At 38.0% G+C, this 21,383-nt stretch overlaps 1 protein-coding gene across 15 annotated transcripts in view; it reads right to left on the bottom strand.

Moving 5' to 3' along the window:
* The window catches only part of CSPP1 (centrosome and spindle pole associated protein 1), a 183,888-nt gene that overhangs the window by 23,082 nt on the left and 139,423 nt on the right, over nt 1-21,383 (bottom strand). For all 15 annotated transcript variants that reach the window (XM_047783808.1, XM_047783814.1, XM_047783809.1 and 12 more), the window contains 8 exons: nt 20,900-21,012; nt 17,911-18,060; nt 17,353-17,499; nt 13,278-13,382; nt 10,927-10,993; nt 10,193-10,310; nt 5,398-5,537; nt 1,864-2,004 (listed from right to left, as the gene is read on the bottom strand). In XM_047783808.1, coding sequence (XP_047639764.1) covers nt 1,864-2,004; nt 5,398-5,537; nt 10,193-10,310; nt 10,927-10,993; nt 13,278-13,382; nt 17,353-17,499; nt 17,911-18,060; nt 20,900-21,012 — 981 coding nt within the window. The remainder of the gene's footprint in view (nt 1-1,863; nt 2,005-5,397; nt 5,538-10,192; nt 10,311-10,926; nt 10,994-13,277; nt 13,383-17,352; nt 17,500-17,910; nt 18,061-20,899; nt 21,013-21,383) is intronic.

Here is a 21,383-nt window from a genome sequence, read left to right on the forward strand (position 1 = left end):
ATTTAATTAAGTATAAAAAGTAAAATCAGGGAGTTCCCGTCGTGGCGCAGTGGTTAACAAATCCGACTAGGAACCATGAGGTTGCGGGTTCGGTCCCTCCCCTTGCTCAGTGGGTTAACGATCCGGCGTTGCTGTGAGCTGTGGTGTAGGTTGCAGATGCGGCTCAGATCCCGTGTTGCTGTGGCTCTGGCGTAGGCCGGTGGCTACAGCTCCGATTCAACCCCTAGCCTGGGAACCTCCATATGCTGCGGGAGCGGCCCAAGAAATAGCAACAACAACAACAACAACAAAAAAGTAAAATCACTGTGAATTTAAAACTGATGCCTATAGAAAAATAACTATCTCCTCATATTTCTACAATCTGTGCAGAAAGTTGTTGAGAGGAGTTAAACAGGGGGCTCCACCATGTGGGACAGAAGGAAACTAATTCCATTTCAGGCAAACATGTTGGATCGAGCGTCCCAAATGCCCCTGATTTGACCAGCGTCCCTATGTGTCTCTCTGAATGTCAGTGCATTTCACCCTTTTAGGTACTGCTTTTGGGAATAAACAGGCTGCCAATGATAGCCTGTATTCCTTCTTAAAATGTTTTATGGTTAAACCATATTCTTATGAATTAAGTCTGATAGAAGTTGGGGTGGCTGCTGTAGAGGGCGGCTACCCTCAATGTCAAGTGCACCTGCATGCACATGGGGACAACTTTTGGGCTAATTGGCCCAAGGTGCCGAGATCACAACAGGTCATATCAGCTGCGTCCTAAGGAAAAATTCCACCCTAACAGGTGTAAAGGTTAAAAACTACTTGCTTCGCTTTTCTCTCCTGATGATACGCTTACTATTTACTACAGAATTTGGGTTTTTCTGCTTCAGAAGGTGATTGATGAGACCACAGTTCTGAACAGGATGGAGGGAAGACTTTCACCCATCAATCTTTAGAGAAGCCTTGACCTGTGATCTGGGCCCAAAACAGTCCATCATTTACTCCTGTGATATTCTCATATGGTGAAAAGTAAGTTCACTGGGGTCTATAAGCCAGACAAACCTGCTTTAAAGTAGGGTCTTGAATTTTCCTAAAAATAACTAGTAGGACCATTTCCTTCACTTCTTGTTGCATGTTTATGACTCATTTGCCATGGCTAAGCTCCATGGCCTGTGGGCAGGCAAAGCTGGTGAGGATGTGAGGGTCATGCAGTGCACCCAGGTCAGGTGGGCCCACTGCTGCTCTCGGAGGCCACTAGCTCCACTCCGCCTCTAGGGGCCTGCCCACCCCATCCCAAGTCACACACTCCCGAGGGACCCTATAATTCTCCTCTGTGGCATTCATCACACTTGCTGAGCATCTAACTTCTCCAACAAAGTATAAGCTCCTTGAGAGCAGCAGCAGATCTCACTCATCATCGTAATCCCTGGTTATGTACCTGCGCTCACAGTAGGCACTCAGTATCTGCTGATTGGCTGATTATACAGAAATTTACTCATAGCCTAGTCTGAAGCTTTAAGGAGTTTATGCTAAATCAAAACTCAAACTGGTAGAGAAACATCCCAAAGGACAGTGGTGTGTTTGCCCAGCATTCCTTCCATTGGGACAGGTGTCACCTGGCCTAGTCAAGGTACTCTATCCTCCTGGAGTCCTGAACAGCTGGACCCCCTCAGGCTCGAATAACATTCCCCAGCCAAGCCAATCACAGCCCTCTCTGGGACTTATTCTCTTCTGGGACTGCAAGCCAAAAGGGGCACATGAGAGTGCAGCTGCCAGTAGAGGGAGCCTGCCTCAGACTGAAATCAATACAAGAGATGGAGAAACAAAGCCAAAAACAAAAACTACCTGTTTATACTGTTTGCGATAGCGATGATTATCTCTTACCTTCAGCACCTTCTTGCATTTTCATTCTATTCAGTCTCTTCTGCTGTTCTCTTAGCAGAGCTTGCTGCTGAATCTCTAAAGTATGATGATCTCTGGGAGGATCTGGGTACATAAATTTCAGATCGACTCGTGTTTCTGAATCTGGTACAAAAATAAATTATATAACTACGTTAAATCTTGTTTCCAAATGAGAGTTTATAAAAGTTCCCTATAAATAATATAATTTAATTTTGAAATCAAAGAAAAATATAAATAATGGGACATTGGCAAAGTCAGAGGACATCATAAAACTAATGAACATGAAATTAATGTTCTTTACATAAATGTATTTTCACAAACTTATAAGGGAGTCCCCAGAAAAAGCAGCAGCTTACTGCTGCTTCTGCATCCCAACCTCTGCACTCCAAGATGCCACCCAGAGCCGGCGACAGGTACATCCATGCAGTTAGTCATCAGACTGTAACTCAGGTGGCTCTAACTCAGGCAGCTACCAGACACTAAATCCTAGCCAATGCCTAAAATATACTGGAAAAATGAAAACAATGTTATTGGCCAATTAGTATTTATAAATACGCCAAAATAAGCAAGATAAATGTGGGCTGGCTGGAGCTTATGGAGGGATGTCATTTCTGGAGAAAATGATAGTCTAAGAATTCACCTCTGCTACAAGTTCAAGAATATTAATTGATCAGAATGAAAATGTTAAAACTTAAACCTTAATTTTTAAATTTGAGAATAAAATTACAGTTCACACATTTTATTTTATTTTATTTTAGCTTTTTAGGGCTGCACCCACAGCATATAGAGGTTCCCAGGCTAGGGGTCTAAGCGGCAGCAACACCAGATCCCAGCCACGTCTGAAACCTACACCACAGGTCATGGCAACGCTGGATCCTTAACCCACTGAGCAAGGCCAGGGATTGAACCCTCAACCTCATGGTTCCTAGTCGGATTCGTTTCTGCTATGCCACAACTGGAACTCCCTAGTTTACACATTTTAAAAGTCTTGAAAATACTATTCCTTTTGATCCATAGTGGAAAATGGGAAGCAGACTGAATAAGAATTAGAAAATGGTTAAGGAGTTCCCGTCGTGGCGCAGTGGTTAACGAATCTGACTAGGGACCATGAGGTTGTGGGTTCGGTCCCTGCCCTTGCTCAGTGGGCCAACGATCCGGCGTTGCTGTGAGCTGTGATGTAGGTCGCAGACGTGGCTCAGATCCCGCGTTGCTGTGGCTCTGGCGTAGGCCGGTGGCTACAGCTCCGATTCAACCCCTAACCTGGGAACCTCCATATGCCACAGGAGTGGCCCTAGAAATGGCAAAAAGACAAAAAAAAAAAAAAAGAAAATGGTTAAGAGCAAAGTTTATAGAAGAGACTCTGAAAACACAGACTTGGACTGAAGCCAACATCCCCACATCCAGACTCAAGTTTCCCCTCTTTAAAAACAAGAGATGTCAACAACTAAGTCACATGATGAATAAGGACTAGGTACGATAACATGAACGGCTTGATTTTATGGTTTAAACCTTTTTGTTCTCAAGACCTCTTTACTCTCTTAAAGACTGAGGGCCCCAAAGAGCTCTTATTTACCTCCCCCCATACACACACGCCACATTAGAAATTAAAACTAAGGAATTTTTAAACCATGAAAATACAAAAACACATTCTATTAGCTTCAGAGCAATGAAGCCATCATATCTGCATAGGCTCTGGAACACTTGCACACATGGGAGAAAATAAAAGTGAAAAAAAAAAAAGTCTTAGTTTATAATACGAGCAGTTTTGACCTCACAAAAACCCCTGGCCAAACTCTGAGACCCACTGGCTTAATACAATGCCTGGCATATAATAAGTAATCAATAAATGAAAACATTAAAAATTAACTGGGAACTATGTTCTAGTCACTTGTGATGGAGCATGATAATGTGAGAAAAAAGAATGTATACATGTATGTGTAACTGGGTCACCATGCTGTACAGTAGAAAATTGACAGAACATTGTAAACCAGCTATGATGAAAAAATTAAAAATCATATTAAAAAAAAGAAAAATTAACTGATGCTTGATGATATTTGTGCAGTTCCCATGGTGGCTCAGTGGTAAGGAACCCGACTAGCATCCATGAGGACACAGGTTTGATCCCTGGCCTTGCTTAGTGGGTTAAAGGATCTGGTGTTGCTGTGAGCTGTGCTGTAGGTCATAGACACAGCTCAGATCCTGTGTTGCTGTGGTGAAGGCCAGCAGCTGCAGCTCCGTTCAACCCCGAGCCTGGGAAATTTCATGATGCCGTGGGTGCGGCCCTAAAAAGACAAAAAAAAAAAAATTAACTGATATTTGTATGTATGAATATATAATTGATCATACTTGTAAATCTAAGTGAAAAAAACCAAGAATATTTAATAACATAATTACATCTAGTTTTTATTTTACTTTTCTTGGTTTAATTAAGCTCAGAAGACTCATAAACATACAAAATATTGTGTTTATATTTAGGTGATTTGAATAAAATGTTTTTTTTCCTTCTATCTTTCTAAATCTTCAGAACTGCCTAAAACGATATTACTTTTAAAAATAAGAAACAGAAGAAAAATTTAAATTCTGATTCATCTGGTATAGGTCATATAACCACCATCCAATAATTTGTCTCCTCTGTTCCAACAGCTGCTGAGTGCTCCTGAAGAAAACTCACATATAACACACACTGAGGTTCCTCTACATGTTTCTGGTCTTCCAGGCCCCTGTCATCTGGGCAATCCTACTTCCCTAACAAGCTTTCTCTCCTCCCCCTAAGTGGCTGCATCAAATCTTCTCTACTCCCTTCCTTCATTAGCTCCTGCCTGCTCCCCTCGGGGATCTGCTCTCTTCAAGCCCTTAGGTGACTGTCTTCTGACAGCCCCTCCCTCCCCTATACCACACACCTCTTCCTCTTGCAGCAGCTTTCACATCAGCATCCTAACAAGTTCTTCCAGCTCCAGGCCCCTCTTATGCTTTCTGCCTCCAACACCTTACTTCCTATTCAATCCTCATTCCAAAGTTAATTGGCTTCTGATCCCATAATTCCACCAAAAAAGATCCAGCTGAGGTCACGAATGAGCTCTGATCCAACTGACATCATCCAGTATCCATCTTACACAATCCTTCCTCCCTAATACCTAAGAGAAAGTATCCCTTTAAGGGCACCACATTTTCCTGCTTTTCTCCGATCAATCTTAGGAAGAGAGACTCTTCCTTCCCCATCTCTTTCCTAAGCTCATCTTGCTATCCCTCCTCCACTAAATGCAAAGTGCCGTTCTTCATACTACTGAGGCTTTGAGAGCTAAATGCCTTCTAAAGGACAACAGTTTACCAAAGCTGCAGCCACCAGAATGGTAAACTGAAGAACTAGAGTATACAGAAGTTTTATTCATCATCACTTAAAATATACACCATAAAAGAAACCCTACTTTAGAAAAAGGATACAAATAATCTTCAAAAATACTTGACTATAGGTAGAATATTCTTGCTGTATCTTTAAAATAGCAGCATTCTACTTACCTCTATCTTTCAGCTCATTAAAGTCATGAATATTCTGAAAAGTAGCAGCGTCTAAGCCCTTAGGTGACTGTCTTCTGACAGGAGCCTGTAACCGATGTCGGGCCATGTCAAATACATCCATGGGATTCCTTTCTCTTTTCCTATAGATAAATGACAATAGACGATAAAAGTGTTTTATGGGAAGAAAATCTGAGTTGACATTTAACTCCCTGTACTGTACAAGAAATTTGGCATCTTTCACCACATCTTTCACCATCTTTTCTCAGTAATTTATTCTAACAGCCGTTATTTCAATCCTTTGTATTAAAAAAATAGGGTATTTATAAGGTGATTGGAATTTTCAAAATGCTCAAAATAGCTTCTTAGAAGAATAGAATGAGTTAGTTTTAGCTTAAAACGTTCAAGTAGTAGCAAGATTACAGTCTTTGGTCAAAGAAACCAAGATTCAAAAACCAGCTCTGCTACTTACTAGCAGTTTGACTGTGATTTTAGCATCTCTAAGATGCAGATAATGTTTAGCCTTTTAGTCTTGTTGTGAGTATGAGATTAAATGAAATTACATATTATAAAGTACCCAGCATATACCAGGTCCCAATAACTGTCACCTTCCCCTCAACCTAAAATAGAAATCACACAAAGAAAGATGGTATTAATATGCTGCCCAATATAAAAGGTCATTATCCACAGTCCCCAACACTAATTTCACAATGGGCTTTCAGGGAACTTGATACCAAATCAGCTAATTAATACTCTGACCCTGTGGTACCTAGAAAGTTAGCATAATAGGCAGGTAGCTTAGTAAGGGAGTTCTCAGCTAGGACTTTAGGGGAGTGATTGTAAGAGAGAAGAGGAATGGGAAGAGTATCTCCAGCACTGAAAATAAAGTATCTGCTGCTGCTTCCCTCAGCCCTCCGTGGGTCCCCTCTATTTTTTAAAATGTAATTCTAAGCTACAGGTATATGAGAGTTGACCAGACTCCTGCCTCCATTTCTTTATTCACTAAATCTTCCCTAAGAACTTAGATGGGAAGAGCTGAGATCCTTACAGGTGACGCCCAGTGTTCTTCTTGAGCTTCCCTTAGGGGACTGGGGGGGTTCACCATGGCCACAAAACTACCTTGTCAAGGCTGACACAGAGCTCTAAAAGTGAACCACCTAGAGTGATAGGAACTGCAACAGACTCATTTACATGAAAAACAAATACTAAAACGGCTTCTAAGAAGACATTAAATTGGACTCCTGTCTACCATTAATGCCAATAGTTAAGTAGGCTGCTCAGTTAGGAATATACCTTATTAGCTCTTCTTTGCGCATAAGCTGCAGGTGCCTAGCACATAGTAGGGACTCAATAATGTGGTGAATTAATTAATAAGAATATCTTCCTGTGAAACCATCTATTAAATTGGAATAAAGAACCAACCCTGAGATGTCTCTGATACATACTGAAAACTACACCAAAATTTAATGAATTTAACCAATTCTTGCCAAATGATGGTAATTCTAACATATATTATCTAACTTAAGTTAGCATATAGAATTTACAAATTTCTTTCAAATAAATATGTTTATTCTTCACTAGAATCTCATGGGGTAGAAACTGTCATGTGAGATTTGCAAACGAGAAAACTGAAAAGCTGCCTGGTTTCTCTTTCTTATACTGGTTTGCCAAAAGAAAGCACTACCTTCAATTTATAAATGAAAATAAAGCAAATGAATAAAATGTGAATAATCCATTATATTTAATTAAATATCCCTGTTTGGAATATGGAAAGATGCAACAGTTAAGGCATTTATAACATCTTAAAAGTAAATACAGAAAAACTATACTGATATTTTAATTACTTAGAAAGAGCTGACCTACTCTGGAAGAATTATTTGCTGAAAATTACCATCTTGGGTTAACATTCTATTACCTAGCTGGTCTATATCTTGAAATTTCCTCACTTTGTTTACATAGCCAGAACATGCCTAGAGAATGCCAACAAAAATCTAAGCAAAGCGTAACTAGGCAGGTTAACATGCTACCTTAAAATCCTGCCACATCCTGGATTAAAGTCAAAAACATCAGTATGAATTTAGTGTGTACACAAACTGACAAAGAAACAATTACAGATACGTTTATAACTTAGGATACATACTTATTATCTAGCTCTGCCTGCTAAAAAGCTTGGTTCCTAAATATCATTCTCCAAGAGGAACCAGGACTCCTTGGAGTAATGGCTGATTGTAGGGCTGGGACAGGGATAGATAAAGATAATCCCTGAGCGTCTTGTGGTACCAGAAAGTAAGGAAGTGCTTAAAAAGCAAAAGGATGGGACATGTCAAAGGGACAGGGGCCAACGTGGGACAGCTCCCATGGCCAAAGCTGCAAGAACTCAAGCAACAATATAAACAATTTCCACCACCTCCCAATTCTTTCAAATGCACTAAACCCAGTGATTCCAGTGCTATCGTAAGGGTGTCATGTACCCTCTGATACAATGTGATGAGAGGCTACCCTTTCCCAAACCCCTTATCTCCACCCCAGTCATGAGAAAACATCAGACAAACACAGACTGGGGCACATTCTATAGGATGCTTGGCCAACATTCCTCTAGACTACCACAGTCATGAACAACTAAAAAACTGTCCCAGACCAAAGGAGATTAGGAGACAGGACAACTACATGCAGTGGGATGCCTTGTACTGATTAATCCTGGAACAGAAAGAGAACACTGATGGAAAAAATGGACAAATTCATAAAGTCTGGAATTCAGTTCATAATAATGTTCCAATGTCAGCTTCTTAGTTGTGACAAATGTATTCTGGGAATGTAAGATGTTAAAAGTAGGGAGAACAGAGTGAGGTGTGTATGGGAACTCTCTGTACAGAGTCTGCAACTTTTCTATAATCTAAAATTATGCCAAAATAAACCACTTAATGGAAAAAATAAAATAAGCACCCTTTAAAGAAAGTGCAGTAGTTACCCACTGCACTGAATTTACAACCTACTAAAAGACTGCACCCCACTAAGAACACTGCTTTAGAAAATTTATGAGTCCTTTTGGCAAAAATGATCAGAAATGTATGGCAGCCTGTATATTATTTTGCTAAAAGTATTTCTGAAAATAATACATTGTTGAAGGAAAATATAAAAAACAGCTTTAAAATATAATTATCTATGATTATTCCATCTCTGAAGTTTTCTGTTCCTATTATTATTTTCCAAGCAAAGACCAAGTTTCTATGCCTGATTTTTCAGAAGACCAAGAAAGGGACAGTAAAGTGATTGTTTTTATAACTGTCTAGTCTATGTTTTCTTCTGGTCTTGTTCCATGTATCTCTGTCCTATCTTGAGCTTCCTTATCACTTATGAAGCAAAAGCAACTTCTGCATTTGTTTGCCTTCTGTACATGTGTCCCAAATTAGTCAATTCAGTGATTCCTCTGTAGCAAACTAAACCATCTATTCCTAAATAAAGAACTTGAAGAACGGTCTGTTCCCAATACTGATTTTTCACTGTCTAATCCTATTAAACATTTCATGGTTAGGGATAATGCTTTTCCTTCAAGAAAGTGCTACTTCTGGAGTTCTCCTGTGGTTCAGTGGGTTAAGGATCCAGTGTTGTCACTGCTGTGGCTTAGGTCGCTGCAGTAGTGCAGGTTTGATCTCTCGCCTGGGAACTTCCAAATTTTGTGGACTTGGCCAAAAAAAAAGAGAGAGAGAAAGAAAAGAAAAAAAAATGCTACTTCTTTCATCTTTTTTTTCTTTTTCCTCCCCATTCCAACCACCATCACTATCATCACCATTGCCATATACATATATTCCTGGCTACAGAGGGACAGTTAAAATGCCCAGCTTACATATTTTATATTAGGTTAAATCAATATTCATTAAATACCCCATATTTCCACAGTGAGTAGACTAGACAATTATAAAGAAATGTTTTATGAAGGCAATTTTATCTATATAAAATTGAAGAACATGAATTAAAAAGTATATTAGCTAATTAAGGAAAGTGCTGTTTTGCCAAAAAAGAAATAAAACCTACTACATACTATAATCATAAATAGACTAAGAAAATATAAACCATTTTGATTTACTTATACTGAGCCCTTCCACTAGAATATAATTTTTTTTCTGTGCCTATGGCAAGTGGAAGTTCCCGGGCCAGGGATCAAACACAACCCATAAGCAGTGACATGAGCCACTGCAGTGACAACACCAGATCCTTAACCTGTGGCACCACAAGGGAACTCCCCAGAATATAATTACTTAGCTAGATTTCTTTTAGGAGAAAGGGTTATTTCAGTCATTATAATTTCACCAATAATCTGTGAAAAACTTTTTCAAGCACGCAAAATTCTAATAGATGTGGCTTTATGATAAAGATTATTTAATCCTGTTTCCAAACTGTAGAATTACTGGATGGATTCTAATTCTTTATCCTGACAAAAAGAACCCAAGAACAAAGGGAAAATACATTTGAAACTTGCTTGATATGGGAGTTTCCATTGTGACGCAGCGGAAACAAATCCGACTAGGAACCATGAGGTTGCCGGTTCAATCCCTGGCCTCACTCACTGGGTTAAGGATCTGGAGTTGCCGTGAGCTGTGATGTAGATCGCAGACATGGTCTGAATCCTGCATTGCTATGGCTATGGTATAGGCTGGCAGCTGTAGCTCCGATTTGCCCCCTTGCCTGGAAACCTCCATATGCTGTGGGTGCAGCCTTAAAAAGCAAAAAAAAAGAGAGAGAAACAAAGAAAGAAAGAAAGAAGGAAGGAAGGAACGAACGAACGAACAAACAAACTTGCCTTATATGAACTTCATCATCACTGTCCATGTGTAACAACCGCCCCTGCAGACGCCGCTCTTCACTACGAAGCTGCCTTCTCATTTCTGACAACTCCATAATTACATTTTTTTTCTCCTCTGCAAATTCCCATTAATAAGTTAAAAATATGACAGGTATATGAATAAAAGATTAAACATTAAATAAATATAAACTGACTTACCATAACGCTAAAATGCTCAGACATTTTTACGAAAGCTATTTTTAATGCTTTATACATACAGATCATATTTATGAACATCATTAAGACCTACAAACACACTGACAACACAGAAATTTCAAAAGTTAAGAAACTTTCTTGGGGTGAGGGACACTGCAACTATGAAGGGGCAGCCCAACAGAATTCCTTTGTGGCAATGGACAGTTCTGTACCTTGATTTTATGGTGGTTACACAACTTATACATGACAAAAATGCATAGAACTACACACACACACACACCCTCCTGACACACAAACACTAATACATGTGAAAATTACAAAATCTGATGAAGCCCTGTAGAGCCTGCCCACATTAGCTTCCTGGCTGTGATACTGCATCCCTGAGGGACACTACAGGGAGGGTGCAAGCATCTCTCTCTTCTCTTTTCTACTTTGCAACATCTGGGAGTCCATTTTTCAACATAAAAAGTTTAAAAAATAGAAAAAAAAAGAAAGAAAGACATAGTCTAGATTACAAGCATAATAGTTAACTGTACCTTCTGCACGAAGCTGATTTTTCCTGGCAGGTACCGGAGGAGACTGTGCCCTGGACATGGAACTTTCCTGTGTAACAATCATAACAAAGAGATACTCAGAATTCTTCCCTACTCAGCAGCTTTCAGAGGAATTTTCTGAAGTAACTCTGTGTAAGAGAAAACGAACTCTCCACCATTCTATCTATGAACTTACCTACACTGAATTTTCCTTCCCAGTGCAGTGAGAAAGGCCTCACTCCATCCAAAGGTAACCCTGTCCCCTGTACGCTGTATCTGGTAAATACATCCTTTCTACTCTTTCTCCACCCTGTTCCTCTCAGCCTAGGCTTAAAAATCTCTCCCTTCTTTCAAAGTCTTACCTCACCCTTCATCACTAACTCTCTGCTGTCCGGCCCATCCTCCTGCCTTCAGAGCCACTCTTCTTTAAAGGCAGTACATGCAGGATGTATGGTGTCTGCTTCCTTGCTCCCACTCACTCCTCATTGCACGGCCACTGCCTTTGCTTCTACTCTGCATCCCTCTCACTAACATGGCCAGCAAGATCCCAAGCGACACGTTCAACAGGCATGCAGAAGTTCCTGGGCTAGGGATCGAACCTGCACCACAGCAGTATGGTGCTGGACCTTAACCCACTGAGCCAGCAGAACTCCTCAGTGGGCATTCTAAGCCCTGAGTTTACTTGGCCAGTAGCAACTGATACCATTGCCAGTCGCTGTCACTTTCTCTGTCTCCATTTCCTTTCTGTGCTTCTTAAATGTTGGTAACTTCCTACTGTTCCATCCTTAGCCCTCTTTATTTTCCCTGAACGCATCCTAGACAATCACATTAATGAGACAAAAATAATCTTAATAGTTTCCAAAACTAAAAATCCAGTGCAGAGTTCCTTCCTTAGCCACAAACCTGTATTTTCAATTATCTATTCTATAAAACCCTCAACAGAAACTTGAAAGTCATCATTGACTCCTACCCACCACAAACACTCAGTAATGCCACTATCTGTGTCTCATATATCTCTTGAAGTTGTCACCCCTTCTGAATCCTTAATGTCACTTGCCTTTGTTTAGGTGCTCAAAGTCTCACATCTGGACTTCTACGACAGCATCTTAACTTGTCTCCATGTTTACATTCTCACCGGCCTCCATAAACCCCTACACCACTGCCTGAGAGAACATGATCCAGGACGAACACAGCCATGTCTTCTCCTCCTTAAGATATTACGATGAACTCCTGGACATTACCTACCAAAGACCTTCTTCCTCAGTATCTCAAGGAGGTGGAACTGAGGAAGATGTTCTGGTGCGCTTCTTTGTAATAGACAAAGAAACTGGTAACTGACCTGTGTGATGGAACAAGTGCGCCACACAACACCCTGCGTACATTCTAGCCTTTCCCTCCTCTAACACTTGGTCAGGTATTATCAGGCCAGACCAAACCATGTCTTCTCCACACGGCTTACAGTCCCCTCCACGATTCTGCACTAGCTGAAAATCCCTCCTCCACATCCTCTTCATGGCAAACTCCCACTCATTTTTCAAGAGTCACTCAAGGATCAACCCTTTTGGAACATTTTCTTGGCTCTCTTTTGATTGTAGCTCAGTCTAAAGTGTAAGGGATGTTTTCAGAACAACTATAGCTGGCTAGAAGATATATTATCAAAGAAAAGACCTTCTTGGGGGCCCCAGAAAATTGGCTAAATTATGATTTGTCAAAAGAATTTAAACTTTGGGGCACCAAGTATTATCAGCTACAACTAAAGCAGCAGACAAATCACTGTAAACACTAGCTACATTTCATATCTGAAAGAACATAACCTCACTAAATAGGATGAATAAGAAAATCTCATTCAATCCACTCAATCCAAAATAACTTAGCTGAGACGAACGTTTCAAAAGAACATCACTGGAAAAATGAGTATGCATTATTTTGCATTTAACTTACTGTTTTGTGGTATACATAAACAAAATATTAGAAACACTGCATTTTTATAATAATATTCTTTGCCCTTATTTAATATGGTTTGCCATGAAATGTCAGTGATATCCTATTTTCCCCATTAGTTTATATTAGCATGTGCTTTATGTATATTACTGCCCGTTTTCAATACGTGAGACAGTTTTACGTTTCTTGAGTCTACTAACTGACTAGCAAAGATTCCAAAAATTGAGTAATTGTTTTTCTTCCTTTAAGGTATTTTAATAGCCTATTAAAAATAATGTCCCATGAAAAGTAAACCATCCCAGCTTCTTGGCTATATCTAGATTCTGAGTAATTTCCACTTCCAAAAAGTTCAAATGTCTTAAAAAAAAAAAAAAGAAAGAAAGAAAAGAAAAAGAAAAGGAAAAAGTATATACCTGAATAAAGGAAGTTAAAATGCTATCAACCGAAGGAGGTCTTTGGAGTTTGCTTGCAATCTTGTTCTGAAGGGCTGGAACTACAGGAGAAGGCTGTCTCAAACGCTGGAAGGGGGAGGATATGTAAACATTACATACACACACACACCCCAACATATGCCTATGTGTGTGTGTGTGTGTATACATACATAACACTCCAACATGTCTACATATACACGTTCACACATATTATACGACACAGATATGTAAACACACACTCCTCTAACAGTGAACAAGATTGAGAAGTTCAAAATGCTATTGTATTAAAAACAATACAATAACTATTTATCAAAAATTTATATAAATATCAGATCACTATGTTATAGACCCAAAACTAATATTGTAAATTAACCAACTTTAGTCAAAATATATACATTTACCTAAAAAGCTGGAAACTCAATTATCAAATATATTCATTATGATAAACATAAATGGATTTAGATATCCTTATTAGTAGAATATAACTCAGATTAAGATTAAAGAAATTCAACAAAGTGAAATAAAGCAATACCATACCAAACAACAACAACAAAAACAAAAAAATAAGCCAGAGTAAAAAACTATCTTAATAATGAAAAGACACAGGACAGTATAAAAAACAAAAAACTTTTTCTGGGAAACAATATAAATCAACCTCAAAATACTAGATCCCTTGTCACCAGGAACAGCATGGCTCACGACAGTGTTCTATGTCTCCATAAGAAAATAAAACGAGGTTTCAGGTAACAATGTAATAGAGCTAACAGTTCCCAACTTTATATTAAAGTCAAAATGCTGAAATATAGTAACTCCCAACAAAATTCAACAATAATTACATGGGTAAAAAAAGACCCAAACCCCAGTATAAGTATGCATGTCAAATTGTTCATTTTGCAGAGTACAAAATCAAATATTTACTTTCACTGGTGACTCTGATAAAACATATAAACATATGCAAGACAATAAAAAAAAAACCCTCTGGGTGACCATAAGCAGAAATATAAAGACAATTTAAACCTTCTAAAGGCCTGTAGAGGATGAAACAAAGAAGTGTCCATATAATTTTTTTTAATTAAAAAAATTTTTTTTAATTAAAACTTTTTTTTTTCCCCGTCTTTTTCCCTTTTCTAAGGCCACTCCCACGGCATATTTAGGTTCCTAGGTTAGGGGTCAAATAGGAGCTGTAGCCACCGGCCTACGCCACAGCAACACGGGATCCGAGCCGCATCTGCGACCTGCACCACAGCTCACGGCAATGCTGGATCCTTAACCCACTGAGCAAGGCCAGGCATCAAACCTGCAACCTCATGGTTCCTAGTCAGATTCATTAACCACTGCTCCACGACAGGAACTCCTAAAAATTAAAACATTTTTTAAAAAATTAAATTTTTAAAAATTCTTAAACTGTAAAGGAAGCAAAAACAAATCAGAAATTCAATTAATATGATAAAATATATTGGATACAATAAATATAAATGGATTTGCTTATCGCCATTTGAAAGACTAGAGTCTCACATTAGGATAAAAAAACACATTTAAGGAGCTCCTGTTGTGGGCTCAGCGATAATGAACCTGACTACTATCCATGAGGATGCAGGTTCCATCCCTGGCCTCACTCAGTGCGTTAAGGATCTGGCATTGGTGTGAGCTGTGATGTAGATTACAGATGTTGCTCGGATCTAGCATTGCTGTGGCTGTGGTGTAGGCCAGTATCTGCAGCTCCAATTCGACTGCTAGCCTGGGAATTTTCATGTGCTGCAGGTGCAGCCCTAAAAAGCAAAACAAATAAACAAACAAAAACCACATTTAACAAACTAGATAAATATATAGACTAAATTAAAAAAGGTGACACAAAAGTAAAAACTCAAAGAGTAGACAAAAATATATGTATCAGGCCTACATAAATTTTAAAATGACAGCTAGTAGAGTTCCCTTTGTGGCTTAGCAAGTTAAGAATCTGACTAGTATCCATGAGGATACGCATTCAATTCCTGGCCTCACTCACTGGGTTAAGGATCCGGCATTGCTGCAACCTGCAGCGTAGGTCACAGATGTGGCTTGGATCTGGCGTTGCTGTGGCGTAGGCCTGCAGCTGCAGCTCCACTTTGACCCCTACCCTGGGAACTTCCATATGCCTCAAGTGTGGCCCTAAAAAGAAAAATAAATAAATAAATTAATTAATTAAATTAAAAAATTTTTTAAATAAAATGACGGGTAGCAATGATAATTTCAGAACTGAGGGCAAAACTAATTAAATGGAACAAAGTTGGTCTAAAACTTCATGGTATTTCACAATTAAACTATTAACAGTCATAAAATTATATATTCCAAAGAAGCAGCATTTTTTTCTTAAACAAAATAAGAAAGTGACAGAAACACAACTGTGAGAAATGAACAATTTTCGTTCTCCAATAATCAATTTTACAATAAAATATTCTCTGCTTTCAGACCAACTTTTCTATAAACCAAACACTGCTATAAAAAACTTAATTAACTTAAAATATGAATGATATGACACTTAAATGATATACTTTAGAAGGTTGAGCAAATATAGATATCCAACTTTTTATCATAAGAATGAAGGGTATTGCCTAACATTCCAGGAACAATAAAAATAAACAAAAAACACAGACTGCAACTATAAATTCTCTTTAAACAATGTTTCAGCAAATTCAAATTGTGAATATTTATTTCTATCCCCAAAAAACCCTGGAATGAAAAATAAAATAGTGTATTTGAACCAATCAGAAATGAATCAAACTACATCATAAATATAACAGACAAGTCCACTGGTTAAAAGTAATCTTTCTGTCAATTGTACTTACAAGAAATAATGTCTTTATACATCTAAATTTCTGAAAACATCATTTTAGAATTAAATTGAGCTGAGAGTTCCCTTCTTGGCGCAAAGGAAACGAATCCAACTAGGAACAATGGCTTCACTCAATGGGTTAAGGATCTGGTGTTGTCATGAGCTGTGGCATAGGCCAGCAGTTGTAGCTCCCATTTGACCCCTAGCCTGGGAACCTACATATGCCGAGGGTGCGGCCCTAAGGAGAAAAAAAGGGGGATAAAATTAAATTGAGCTAAACCTGTAAGACATAGAATTTTTCAAAGTGTGGTTCACAGGTCCACTGCATCAAACCCCTAAGACTAATTAGTAAATCAGACTTAGTAAATCAAATACTTTGTAGGTGAGACCCAGGAAGATGTATTTTTAAATACAGCTTTGAAATACAAGCACAGGTGTGACCTAGATTCTGATAAGGCCCAACTGGCTTTCTACAGAGAAAACTTCTAATAACTTGGATTCACTCACCTAACCGTGACCATCAGCCCCCATACCTCAGAGACATGGACTTCAAACCAGTCTATAGTGAGCTACAAGTTTCTTTTTTAATTTCCAATCTGTCGTGGACATATGTGTAAAACAGAGTAAGAATGAATTACAGCTGACCCTTGAACAACCCGAGTTTGAACTGTACGGGTCCACTTACACGGGGATATTCTCCATTACAAATACTACAGTACTACAGTCAGTGTTTGGTTCAATACACAAAAGCTCAGGAACCAGAGGTATGAAGGGCCAACTATAAATTACACATGCACAGGTTAATCCCTGCATTGTAAGAGTCAGCTGTACTAGATAAATAAAAACTCTTTAACAAATGTTACATAATCACAACTTTTTAATAGATTCAACAACATAAAATTACCTTGACAAATTGCTACAAAGGTTCTAAACACTCTCAATTTCTGCACTTATTCTTGTCAACAACAGTTTGTAGTGTTCTGGTCTACAGACCATGGGAACAAGACTAACAACACTAACAACCGTAACAGAAGTTAAAGCTATTCTGTTCACAGCAAAGAAAAGAGCAACAAAGCACAGTGACATCACCCATACAGGAAGAGTCTGTTGCACCCACAGTAGTACCACAAAAGGAAAAACAAAAGCATCTCCTCTGCTTCCTCTCCTTTGCTTACCACTCCACTACTCACTTAGTAACAGTGGATTTAACTGTGGGGTTCATAGATATCTTTGATTGAAACTTACCTTTGTTTCTTCCCCAATTATATTTTCTCTTTCGTAATAGTGCTGAAGTTGTAGGTTATGTTTTTCTTCTTCTTCTTTCTTCTTTCTTTCTGCTTCTTTTCTTCTTTCTTCAGCTAACCGAATAAGCTCTTCGTTTTTCAGCCTTTGCTTTAAAATAAACAAAAAAATAAATAAATAAACACTCCACACAGATATTCTATAGTCCATTCAGAAATCTGCTGCCTTATCTGTCTGAAATAAAGAGACAAAATTCAAGGTATAGATGATATAGTGTTCTTTAATGTAGGTTGTTTGCTTAACAATAAAATATTAGGCATCTATTATAACATCCTGGTCAGCCTAAACTATTTGTTAGCTTTTAAAAGTCATCAATTATCTCTTTTCTTAATTTAGTCTCTTGTTTCAATAAAATAACATCTAATGAATGCATATTGATTTGATATTTTCTAAATGTACTCCAAGACTGTTCTCCTTCTTAAGTAATAAATATCTTTTCAAGTCAAGAAAAAGATTTCACTTTCAGACTAAGTAGAAAAACAAGAGTAGGAAAAAACACACCTCCTCCTCCTTCTCCCTTTTCTTTTCCTGTTCCTCTTCATACTCTTGCTGAATCCGTGCCCTCTGCTCAGCAAGCCGTTTTTCTTCTTTTTCTTCAGCAATTCTCATTCTCTCTCGCTCTGCTTCTTCTCTTTGTTTCTTTTCCTCAATCTAAAAATTAAACCTAGTTATTACTTTGTTAAACTATTGAAAAGTTAGAATAGCACTTAATTTACCCTATTAGCCTATGAATTTAACATTTGTACCACATTTCTGTCTGTAAAAATTAGTTCCTAAATTTTTCAGTTTCCTGTATTTTATCAGGGAGGCCACATAACGTAATGTTAAGAGCTATGAGTAAAATTCCAGTTCCACCAGACTGTGTGACCTTAAGGAACTTTCTTTTTCAGTTTTGTCATCTGATAAAAAGAGTTATCAATTTTATTAACAGTATCAAAGGAGTACTCAAAGAACTGAAATGTTTTTGTAAAAAACATAAAAGTTCCTCCTGTACAGAAGGTACTTAATAAATAATTCATGATTATACTATTCTATAATGACTGCTACTATTATGTCTCAAAAGTTCCTTGGCTTGATTAGTATTCTGAAACAACAGTGAAATATTTTAGCAATCAATCTTTATTTTTTTATTTTTTTAAATTTTTTTTTGTCTTTTTGCCATTTCTTGGGCTGCACCTGTGGCATATGGAGGTTCCCAGGCTAGGGGTCGAATCGGAGCTATAGCTGTCAGCCTACGCCAGAGCCACAGCAATGCAGGATCCGAGCCACGTCTGCAACCTACACCACAGCTCACGGCAACGCCAGATCGTTAACCCACTGAGCAAGGGCAGGGACCGAACCCGCAACCTCATGGTTCCTAGTCGGATTCGTTAACCACTGCGCCATGACGGGAACTCCTAGCAATCAATCTTTAAGTATCTCTTCCCAGAGTTCCCATCATGGCTCAGCAGTAACGAACCCGACTAGTATCCATGAGGCCTGGGGTTCAATCCCTGGCCTTGCTTAGTGGGTTAAGGATCCAGCGTTGCTGTGGCTGTGGTGTAGGCCAGCAGCCACAGCTCCGATTCAGCCCCTAGCCTGGGAACCTCCATATGCCACAGGTGCAGCCCTGGGAACCTTCATATGCCACAGGTGCAGCCCTAAAAAGATTAAAAAAAAAAAAAAAGAAAGAAAGAAAGAAATCTCTTCCCTAGAATGGCATTTCTTCCTTCCTATCTCCTGACAAGTTGTAAGGTGAATGAGGATTTTAGCCACAAAGATTCATAATTAAGTTTCGTTTGAATGTCACCTGGAGCCTCCGGTGCTGAGTATTGTGGGGGAATGTTCCAAGGCAGAGTATAAGACCTAAAGGAAAGAGACCACTAAGAGGTAGTCTATGTCCTCTGTGAAGCAGGGAGAGAAGGTTGGCAGCACTGGTACTGGGTATTCATGATGCAGGTTTAAGCTTATCTATAGATTTCAGGCCCCCTTAAGCATGCATTGATTATAACTACTCACATTATTTTTATTGTTCTTGTCTGCATTTCCTCAAGCTTCAAGATTGCTATATTTAGTACTAACAAACTATTGAGCTATAATTTTAATCTCCTTACATGTCCCATGATTTTATATGTGAAGATTTTTCCTAACACTTCTTTCTTATAACACTATTAAATATGTACAATCCTAATATTTAGTACTCAGCAGTGTGTATGTAATCACGTCTTCAATTAAAATAGCCCTAGAGAAAACATCATTCAGGAAGTCAATAAAACCTCACATTTAACACTTGGTTCTCCCTTTTTCCTACTCCATGAAAAAAAAATCATAATCATTTATCGATTAATGGAGACTTGCTATCATTATGAGCAACATACCACAGGGTCCTTCAAGAGACCCTTAATCTGCCGCTATCTGACTTGTAGAGCAGGTATCCTTGGGCTCTCTGCTGCTACACTATTACAGTCAGTATCTCTGCTCACTCTGCTAATCCTCAGAAAGGTCTTTCCATTCATTTCCACTGTCACCACTGTAGTGAAATAGCCTTGCTTCCAATCTTTTAAATCTTCCAAAAATACATCCTCGACAGTAAAGTCAGACGAATCATTCTCAAGATTATATCCATTATGTCGCTGTGTTATTTAAGGGTCCACAATAATTAGGATTAGAAAAATGGCATGTTTGAATAGAATCTTTTTAAGAAGAATTTGTTTAAGAGGTCAGGATTAAATTGGACAGCCTTAAATGTCAGACTAAAGAATACAGACATTTTTCTGTAGAAAATAAAAGATGACTGCCAGGTTTGAATAACAAAGAAAAACATAAGAAGTCATATCAAAGGAAAATTAACCTGGCCACAGGATCAATCTGACACTGGGATGTAAGTGTGGATATGGAGGGGAGGGAGGTAAGAGAGAAAACATTCACCTCAGGATCCATCCCAAAGGTGGACACAGTATGAGAGTTCAATAAGCCTGTTTGCTGAATAAATACCTAATGCTCAAGTGTCTTCCTTTGGGCATTTCTAATATTTTAAGTGCTGTGTGCTTACATACACAAATGTTCAAAAGACTGCAAAATGTATTATTATATTTATTTACAAACTATTCAACTGAGTCAACAGTATCAAATCATTTAGAAAAAAAACTATCTTCTAACACATAAGCTCTCTGGAAAGATTGATTCTATGCCTAATAGGTGAACATTTTATTAAATATTTCAGTTTAAATTTCAGCATTCTTTAACAATTAATTATTTAATAAAATTTAGAAAAGATTATATTAACTGGTATACCTGTCTCCGTATTTTTTTTCAGATATAAGTAAAATAGTATAATAATAAATTAAATTACAATACAACGTAATTTATATCTGATATAAATTAGATATTTTAGATAAATGCATAATAGCATTTTAGAATTTATTCTTTATCTTGTAGATAAAATTTTTCCAAGTTTAGCTTATTAAAATTCTTACGAAATGTTGAAACAAAGATCAAATAAGCATTTCACCTGAAAACGAAGAAAATTCTTGTATAATTCCTGCTGTTTAATCTGAAGTTCAGTTGGAGGCTCACCAAATATATTTCCACGAGCAAAAGGAGAGCTCTGTGTTTGCATATGACCTTGAAAGAGAAATTTTACAAAAACATACCATTAGCCAATGCTTAGAAAACGTAAAGGTTAAAGAATGAAGACTTTGCTAATAAAATCAAATTTTGAAAAAATGTGCTAAATATAGGAGTCCAGAGGTTGAACTTAAAAGAAGGCTGAGATCAGAATCTAAAGACCAGATAAAAAGTAAAGAGAGAAAGAAAACTGTTGAAACTAAAACAAAATTAATACAGAGTTGAAAAATCATTATCTATACCTGAAAGACACCAAGAAAACATAAAAGTTAATGACCTAAACTCTCACTGCAGCAAAGGCTTTAAAGAAAATCTTTATAAACAGAAAAAAAGTACATGTTTAAATTCCTATGTATGAAATGTAATTA

Source organism: Phacochoerus africanus, chromosome 6 (assembly GCF_016906955.1).
Source record: "Phacochoerus africanus isolate WHEZ1 chromosome 6, ROS_Pafr_v1, whole genome shotgun sequence".
Classification (NCBI taxonomy): Eukaryota; Metazoa; Chordata; class Mammalia; order Artiodactyla; family Suidae; genus Phacochoerus; species Phacochoerus africanus.